This window comes from Natator depressus, chromosome 20 (genome assembly GCF_965152275.1).
Source record: "Natator depressus isolate rNatDep1 chromosome 20, rNatDep2.hap1, whole genome shotgun sequence".
In the NCBI taxonomy this organism is placed as follows: domain Eukaryota; kingdom Metazoa; phylum Chordata; order Testudines; family Cheloniidae; genus Natator; species Natator depressus.
Window position 1 is genome coordinate 22,546,761 of NC_134253.1, and position 9,401 is coordinate 22,556,161.

Sequence of the window (9,401 nt, forward strand, 5' to 3'; positions counted from 1 at the left end):
ACAGCACACCGCGCAGACCCGCTGGCCAATCACAGCTCGCTCTGCGGAACGGGGAGGGGAGCTGGGCGGGCAGGTTCCGGATCCACGGTGCAATGGAAGCTTCCAATCCAAACAGCAGGGGAGAGACCACCCAGAAGCCCTAGGGAGAGTGGGAGATACCATTCAGAGGTGGAATAGCGAGATACTATTGAAGAAGGATCCCATGAAGTGAGCTGTAGCTCACGAAAGCTTATGCTCCAATCAATTGGTTAGTCTCTAAGGTGCCCCAAGTCCTCCTGTTCTTTTTGCGGATACAGACTCACAGGGCTGCTACTCTGAAACCTGAAGAAGGAGGGGAGCTGGCAGCAAATGCCTCCTAACCATTTCTGCCCCAGCAGCTTCCCCTGGCCAAACACAAGCAAGAAGGTCGAAACTAGCCAAGCAGAAATTAGCAGGCAAAGGTATTGGCGGACTACCTGTACCAGGTGCTTTGTCCCCTCCTATCCCCAAAATGACCAGAGTCCACAGCCTAGCATGCTGACCAATACTGTCTCTTTGCTTCCTTGTTTGCAGTGTTGTAGCCATGTTGGCCCCAGAATGGGAGCGACAAGGTGGGTGAAGTAATATTTTTACTGGACCAACTTCTGTTGGAAGAAACAAGCTTTCAAGTTTACACAGAGCTCTTACTTCAGGTCACTGCTTCCCTGTACTTTTGCCTGTCTGTATCCATCTATCTGATTTTTGGCACTTTGGGGGCAGGGACTGAGTGTTCAGAGGCTGTACAGCATATAGTACAATGGGGTCCTGCTGATAATAGCTCATCTTAACTAATTAGCCTCTCACAGTTTGTAGGGTAATTTCCAACTTATCTGTATGTGTGTGTATATATATATATATATATATATATATATAACTATATGTTCTATTCTATGCATCCAATAAAGTGAACTGTAGCTGTAGCTCACGAAAGCTTATGCTCTAATAAATTTGTTAGTCTCTAAGGTGCCACAAGTACTCCTGTTCTTTTTCCGGATACGGACTAACACGGCTGCTACTCTGAAAACTGGTCTGTGGGCTGGGGCTCCTAGTCAAAGATCCCCTGATCATCCAGCTGATGCAGTTAAGGCATGTAAGTTTCATGGGCAACAGTACACAAGGAAGCGATTTGGCTAGCCCCATCTTCAACTGCCTTTGACTGCCCAACCTGATGGACTAGGTTCCCATTTTGTAGCTGGAGGCTCCTAGGCACTACTGTAATACACACAAATAATTGTACTGTTTGCAAGCTAGTAAGGGAGGTGTGCATTTGACATTCCCTCACTTTGGTAGCTAGTGCCTTTTGTTCCAGCAGATATTAGAAACAGGTGGGATGCAGTTATTCAAAGTTGTGACATGACAGTTTTGCATTTCAAAGCTTACAATAATAAGCACTTTTAACTACCTGACACTTTTTAAAGTGAACTTTTAATAATAAAATTTAGCTTTTAGTGAATTTTCTGTGCTTGAATGCTGAGGGTTTGTTTGCTCCAACATTCTTTCCCTGCCCCATTTTTTCACCTTAGCTGGACACCTACACCTCTTCTCTCTTGCCCTCCCCCTTCCCTTCCCATCTAGTTGATCCCCTCCTAGCTAAACCCACCCAAAATAAAAACTACTCATGAAACTGATATGTTTGCTGTTCTCACATAGTTCACTCTGCTTGTTATACTGCTTCCTCCACCCACTGTATGTAGTTTGTCTGTTTAGAGTGTAAGCTCTGCAGGGTTTTGCACAGCGCCTAACCCAGTAGGACCCCATTCTCAATTGGCCCCTAAGCACTATTATAATAAAATAAACACAAAGCACAGTGCCTCTCCATTTTGTACCATTGACTGGCTGAGCTAGGGGGTTGCTGGGAACCTGAGGACCGTATCTAATCTGGGTGGGATGGACCATTACACCCACCTTAATTCTTCATAGGTGGAATTTGATACAATAGTCCCCCAGCTGCAATGCTCTTATGATGCATTAGACTAGCATGCATTGCATGCCGGTTCAGGTAGTTTTCACGGGCATGCAGGCCTGGTAGCTGCACATGAGCCTTATTAATAGGGGACAATTCTTATGGGCCAGTTGTTTATGAAATACTTGTGATGTGCTAGACAGCAGCAAATTACATCTTCTGCTCTCTAACCCTTCACCCAACAACCCTATGCCAGGGCCCCCTGGAATATAAAGCACACTAAAGCATTTACATATATACTAAAAAAAGTGGGGGAATATGACAGGAGTTGGATTTGTATCATTTCATTGTGGAAAGTTTCTACTCATGAAGACTGCTGAGGGGAAAGAAGATTGAAGCCCGGCTTAATACAGGGCCCTTGATTGACAGCCTTAACATATGGGAGCTTGGGACATGGACATCAGATTGCTACATGGAATCCCCCATAGAAACCATGGCCTGAGGGGTGGGGTGAACCAGCTCTGAAAACTTAAGAGAAAGTATTTGTGCTGCCCCTAACTTCCTGCTCTTGCTCCATTTGTCACCCTAGAGGGGAGCAGGCTTTTGTTTTCCAGCTGTACAGGTACAAATGAGGTAATAGTGCTGGGCTGGAGCAAGTTCTCAAACTTATTCATGGAAGAGAAGTAGGTCACACTGCTTCCTTCTAAAGTCCAGCCAGTCATTTCTGTACAAGGAACACACTGACGCAAGTAGTCAGTCTAGCTCTACCCAGTAGGGGTTGCTGCGCTGAAGGAAGAAACATGAGCAGCTACTAGTGCCTACAGCCAAGGAGGAGGACCAGAACTAGCAGCTATTGAGGAGAGGCACTAGAAAGTGCCATGAATATCAAGCACCCAGTAAAGACCAGGTGATGACAGAGCAAGGCAGACTCTTGAAAGAAGCTAAAACGAGAAAGCAAAAATGGTGGATCTTGATTGGAAAAGAAGAGGGGAGAAACTGCCAGCTGATACACCTAAATACTTCCCTACTCTTACTTTTCCAGTGTTGTAAGGGAGACAGGGATACAGTATATTACAAACAGGAGTGGAAGAGGAAGTTTTATGTAACACCATCTGATAAAATGATAGTAGTAAAGTACAACCAATTCCTCTTCAACACCCGATTCTTTCATATGAAGCTCACATGCTCTTTTACAACTCCATTAGAGAAAGGGTTCTAAATGTTTTTCAATTTGAGGCCCCCCCCTTGACATGCAATAAAAACTCAAGGACCTAGCAGAGGTGGGGAGCTTACCTCAAAAAGTTTGAAAACAGCTTAGGGTGTAGGGAGCAGGTAGCTGGGGGCTGTGCATACATGGGGTAGCTCAAGGTATAGAGAGAGGGGTATTAGGGGCTATGTGCTGGCGGGCTCTGCTATGGTCCCTGAGGGGTCTGCCAGCCACTGAGCCGGGCCCCCCCGGCACAGGGGACTCTTACCTGCTGTGGCCGCGGGAGCAAAAGGGGTGGAAAGCTGAAAGCAGCTTCAACGTGGGGCACCAGGAGAGGAGGGAACGCTGCCATTGCCTGCTCCATGGCACCAACTAGAGTAGCAGCTGTCTCACAGGGCCCTGCTCCAGCTTCCCACCTCTGACCTGGCCGAGGAGATGGGGCGGGGGGAAGTTGTAGAGCTGCCCCAAGACTGCCATGCTCTTGTGCTGGGTTTTTTTTGGGGGGTGAGGGAAAAAATGACCTCCACATCCCAACTCCACCCATAGCCTCAGGGCTTCTGCCCCACAGGGAGCACAAGGGATCAGGGCTTCAAGCCCACAGGGGAGTGCTTACATAAGGCTACAATTTAGTCTCAGAATCTGTGACTTCCAGCTACCTCTGTGACTTCAGACTACAGTGGTCAGGAGCTGCAGGATCCTCTGGTCCTGGCAGGAGCAGGGAGCGGCATGGTGCCCCTGTCACCTCTAGTGGTCCCTGGAGCTCCAAGCATGGTCAGTAAACGGTAGTAGAAACAGGCATGAGTTGAGTAGTTTTAAACAGCAGTATCTTTGTTATGGAGCACAGTCTGTAGCCATTTGCTTTTTAAGCTACCACAAGTATTCAAGACATCCACTTTGAAATTGCATCCTTCTGGGGGAGAAGATGATCATCAAGAGAAGAGATGGTGATATCTTACCACAACTCAGACAACTGAAGCAGCATGGGGCTAGCACATGGGAGCTCTCCCATAGGAAAAAGGTATAGAACACCTTCCCAAAGTATGTTTGTCATGCAAGACAGAGGAGGGATAGAATGCATGGACTAGCTTGACTAGTTTCCTCACCAACCCTGGCTCTAAGCTTTATTGGGTAAGTTATGTGCTCCACAACTCTAATGAAGCTATTAAGCCATGTTTACAAGAAGATTTTGCACCACCCCTGGTTCAGGACTAGTGGAGCTGTTCCAGCAGTGGTAACACTGAAAGCAGCATAAAGAACCCAGACAGCACTGGAGGGTAAAAACCTAGGTCCCAGCCCTGTGAGCTAGTAATTCCACCATAGGTACCATCATAGCTCAGTGAAAAGTGCTAGTGCTAATACACTCTGCAAAAGATGGGTGTTTAGTGATTAAACCAGTGTTCAACTGCATTTTCCCATTACACTGAAGTGTAATGACATGTTTAGATAAGTCCTTCATTCCAGACACCCAACCCTGCCCCCTTGCCACCAGACATGCCTAGATCTTTTCCTTCAGTTAAGGAGACTTTAATTGTGACGCAGCTCTTTGACATTAGTCTGTCATCATGGCAGTAACATTACAAGTTAAGTTTCCAGTGCATTCCGGGTTCATGCTCCCACATTGGAGAGAGAGCATGTTCTCTCACAACCCCCTCATGAATCTTTATCAATGTACTCAGTCCTATAAAATATAAGCTGCTCTACTGCATTACACACATCAACTTTACACAAATGTATACAAAAAATATATAATATATACAGGAAGTGCCACTGTGCTCCTATATCAGGAACAAAAACCCTTTTATCAAAAAGGATAACTCCGGTGGTGCTACCAATTCAGAGGATCAGAGTCCTTTGAAAAAAGTCCAGAGTCCATTAGTGTACGGAGTAAGTCTTTAACATAAGTTTTGACACTGACCCTACATGCAGGATGATGGAGATTCAACATCCTGTTTAGGTACAGTGTACCTGGAATGAGAAATGGCTGCCCCATATTTGTTCAGCCCATGACCAGGAACCAGGATAAGAGACCTTAAAATGTCTGTGTGAGGGGGAAGACTTTCATAGAGGGAATGATTCAGAGTATTATACTTAAGATCCATTTTCCTTTGCATATTTTTTCCTAGACCAGACCTTGTTAACTTTGGTTGTTAGGTTTAAACTCATCACACATTGGCTAAGGGCTTACTCATTCAGGCTCACATTCTGAAAGACATTAGGACTTCTCTAATGTTTCCAGAGTCACAGATTAAGCTCAGACACAGGGTGGCTTCCTTCTAACACTATTGACAGAAGGAAAAACTGTTAAGAAAATGTTAAGACATTGACAACTTACAGGAACTAAAAATAGTTAACATTTAAGAGTGTCCCAGTAGGAAAGTCCTTAGGTATAGGAAGTGACAAGGGACACAACACAGTACAACAGCAAAGGCAAGATGTTAGAGATTGTTTTACTTGCAAGTCCAGTTTTAGATTTATGTTTCACCCTTTCCAATGGAGGAACTACAGGTCTGCATGAGATGAAATGAAACAGATGCCCAGTCTATGGGTAACCAGTTAAGGGAAGGCAGCACATTGAGCACTAGGGTGGAAACTGGTCACCAGAACAAAGGTTTGGCCATGAGATGTTCTGCAGATTCCTCCCACAAGCAACTGCTCACTGATGTAAATACTTCAAGTGATGATCTGGGACCACAGAGTCACTGAAAAGTGAATGCACAATTTTGAAGATGGTACTCTTGGGGAAAAAGATACTTAGCGTGAAAGTCAACAACCTCCACTAAAGAGAAACCCTGAAGTCCTGGTTATGGTCCAAAAACCTTTTGTTTTGGAAGTGTCCTTATTTCAGTTCTCCGTGAGCAGCCTTGCTATATTGGCAGGATCTGCTCTAGTACACTTTTGGAAGCCTGTGGAATTCTGTCTGGAAACTTTACTTCAAATTCTATAATAAGGTCCCCTCGCTGGTCTGGATTCTTGGGATATGGGAGGCCCTCTCCAGGGATTCGCCGCTTTATCCCAGGTTTAATGACATCTTTAAATACCATTGGAATGGTCCTGCCATCCAGCGTCGGCACATTGACTGTGCAACCACACAGGGCCTAAGTATAAAAACAGGACAATTAAAACACTGTCTGCAAACACAATCTCTAGCAGATTTCCCAAACAACCAAAGAGAAAATGTTTCATTGTGATGGCCTGTTTATTCCAGTTAGGCTCTTCTGAATCCTGCTGAGTTAATCTGATACAGGCACCAGATCAACAGCACTAGAAATTGTACAAATATACCACAACAAACAGTTGTGCAACCCTTCCACATTGATGGATCAGCAGGGTCAGTTTGGATGTTGAAAGTTCACTTTCTCAAGAGAGTAATTCGCCCATGATCTGCATCTCTAATGGTGACTTATGCCCTCTGGTTGCTTCAGAAGGAAGTATCCTGAGGCTACTAACTTATTTTATACAGACCAGAGAGCAGTTAGGCAGGTATCCTATTATGGATTCAAGCCAGATACTGAACGAAGTGTAGGGGAGAGAAGAGATCTCAGTATTCCCATTTGTCACTCCCACTATCTAAAACCCAAGCCAAGCCACCCATTAGAGTCCCATACTGAATCGGGCACCTTTGCTTACCTCACGGAGGCTGATCTTAGCTGGGAAAATAATATCAGACCCATCTCTCTTAAAGACATTGTGTGGCTTGTCTTTTAAAACAAAGACAATGTCAGCTGGAATGTTGTTTGCTGTTTGGTCTCCCTCTTTGGGAAAAGTAATCTTTGTTCCTTCTTTCCACCCTCGTTTGACTTCAATGGTCAGAATCTTGTCCTCATTCCGTGTGGTCTTGCCATCTGTATTGAGTCGTTTGTGAGAGATTTTCATTTTCTTGGTGCAGCCAGTGTAGATCTCCTCCAAGGAAACCCTCAGATCATGAATGACAGGAGGGTCTTGTTTTTTGCGTATACTTTCATGGCCCGAGCGGGAGCGAGAGAAGCCCATATTACTAAAGCCCCCCATCTGAAAAGTGGAGAAAGGGTCATCAACATCCATGTCTTCATCTCCATTCCTTTGTACAAAAAAGGTATCAAATGGATTCCTCCCACCAAAAAACTCTGCAAACATAGCATGAGGATCTCCATGAAAGGTGTAGCTGAATGAGGTACCACCATTGGCACATCCACCACTGCTGGGACCACTTCCCTTTAGTCCTGAAAAACAGAGTAAATATAATCCAGTAGTTAGTCATAAAGCTTGAGTTTACTTGGTTCTTATCAAGAGTCCAGTCCACCATGGCTTTGTTAACTGTAAGACTCTCCCCCACCCTAAGATCTTTGAAAAGAGATTTTTATTCATGACTACGTTTGAGATGCATCACCAAAAAGAGGTTTGCTGTCATCTTAAAATGATGTCAAGATTCAAACTTCCCTAGTCAGAAATTAGAGCCATGTTTAAGAGCTCTCATCTCCCCCAACTACTGAGTCTCCTAAAGTATTAACTTATTCAGAGCAGTTTATTTTTTTTATAATTGACCCAACTGTACCCCTTAATATGGCAGCAAACCTAGCTGGCCTATAAAACTTCCCATCTCTATCTACAGAGAGTCTGATTTAGAATCACTGTAGGCAAAAATAATTTAAACTGAAATGGCTGGAGACAGCAAAGTTAAATTCTTCCTACTTCAATGAAACACTGTTACTGAGGCAAGTTTCATAACCTAACACACAAGCAAACAAATGTACTAGAATCTTCTAGTGACAAGCTCCATTCTCTAGCCATGTCTCGACTGTCCTAGAAAAGTGGCCTATCAGCTCTTAAGGGGAAATCACTAAGAATTTACAGGAAATGCAAGATATAAGACACAGGAAACTAGCAACTGAAAAGCAGCTCAGACTCCACTTTTCGGAAGTAGTTTAAGGACAGTTATCTACAATTCTATTAGCTGGAAATATCAACTAAATTAGTTTTAAACAAATCCTTCTCTTCTTCCAGTTTCAGCTGAATACAAATATTGACAGTTGAGTTAGCCGAGCTAGCAGTGTTTGAGAAAGTACAAAGCAAGCTCCCTTACTTGAGTCATCTAAATGGAGGAGACTGCGCCCTAGAAAAAACAATCTGGACTAATGTTAAATTAGAGATTTGGTGCAGAAGTTTAACTCCTTAATCTGGAGGAAGTCAGGCAGGCACATTGCCTCCAGGCTTTGCACATGGACTTCAGAGCAGGTCTCTCCCAAAGAGTCGGACACTGGTGTTCTATTAATAGTTTTAACAGGCTATGTTATTAATGCAACAGGACGCTGATAATAAAGAAACTGGCCAATTCCCAAATCCACTTACAGACAGTAGAAACTAGTTCTACTTTCTTTCATAACTAGCCCTGTACCAGATCTCCCTGTTCCTAGGAGTCTCCTCTTAGATTAGTTTGTTGACAGTCATTTTCACAGCCACTTAGCCGTCCCATGCCACTGACAGCATCTACAAGCTGTAGAGTCAAATTGTGTCCCCTTCCTGTACACACACAAGCCCAGGATTCAGTACTGTCCCCTGAAAGTCAACTAGATGCACCCCTCTCCACCCCATACAGGGGCCCTGCTACGGAGCTGCATCAGAATTTCCTTCTCCCCCTGGATATACGGTCTGCCCCAGCCCCCCTCCAAAGAGCCCCTCCTGTCCCCACAACAACTGCACCCCAAACCCGGGCACCTCATTTCCCCTCCTCACCCACCCACCCACCCTTAGCCGTCCACCACTGTCTCGGGCCAAGCCAGCCGCACCCTCGACTTTATCCGAAAAGCAGCACCCGTCTTCCCCCAGCGCCCCAGGATTCACGCTTCCTTCTCCCCCCCCGCCCCCTCACATCAAGTCAGCACCCTTCGCCACCCCATAGCTCTACGGGGGCAGCCCCGATACTCCCCCCTCCCCCCATACTCCGCTCCCCCCCCGCGTACTCCACACAGCCCCCCCCCCCCCCGAGCTTTGCGGCAACGGGCCCGCAGCCCCCCCCCACCTTCCTCGCCGAACTTGTCGAAGACCTCCCGCTTCTTGGGGTCGCTGAGCACGTCGTAGGCCTCGGCGACCTCCTTGAAGCGCTCCTCCGCGCCGGGGTCCTTGTTCTTGTCCGGGTGGTAGCGCAGCGCCTGCTTGCGGTAGGCCTTCTTGATGTCGTCGTCCGAGGCGCCGCGGGCCAGGCCCAGCGTGCGGTAGTAGTCCTTGCCCATGGCGGCTCAGTCCCTGCCCGTGGCGCTCTCCCTTCCACCGCGGCCCCCGCCGCGGCCGCCTCCCCGC

General features: G+C 46.2%; 1 protein-coding gene across 1 annotated transcript; it reads right to left on the minus strand.

Moving 5' to 3' along the window:
• Window positions 1-4,630: 4,630 nt before the first annotated feature.
• DNAJB1 (DnaJ heat shock protein family (Hsp40) member B1) lies at window positions 4,631-9,401 on the minus strand. Its single transcript, XM_074935795.1, has 3 exons — window positions 9,124-9,401; window positions 6,756-7,327; window positions 4,631-6,223 (listed from the first exon to the last, which is right to left on the minus strand). The coding sequence occupies exons 1-3, from the start codon at window positions 9,332-9,334 to the stop codon at window positions 5,993-5,995; spliced, it is 1,014 nt and encodes a 337-aa protein (XP_074791896.1). The 5' UTR covers window positions 9,335-9,401; the 3' UTR covers window positions 4,631-5,992.

Bases quoted from the DNA above. Each gene is read 5' to 3' on its own strand.
- DNAJB1 (XM_074935795.1), bottom strand. From the start codon at position 9,334: ATGGGCAAGGACTACTACCGCACGCTGGGCCTGGCCCGCGGCGCCTCG. The intron at 7,328-9,123 runs GTGGGGGGGGGC...TCTGTTTTTCAG, and splicing joins CGACAAGTTCGGCGAGGAAG to GACTAAAGGGAAGTGGTCCC. The intron at 6,224-6,755 runs GTAAGCAAAGGT...TTTTATACTTAG, and splicing joins CTAAGATCAGCCTCCGTGAG to GCCCTGTGTGGTTGCACAGT.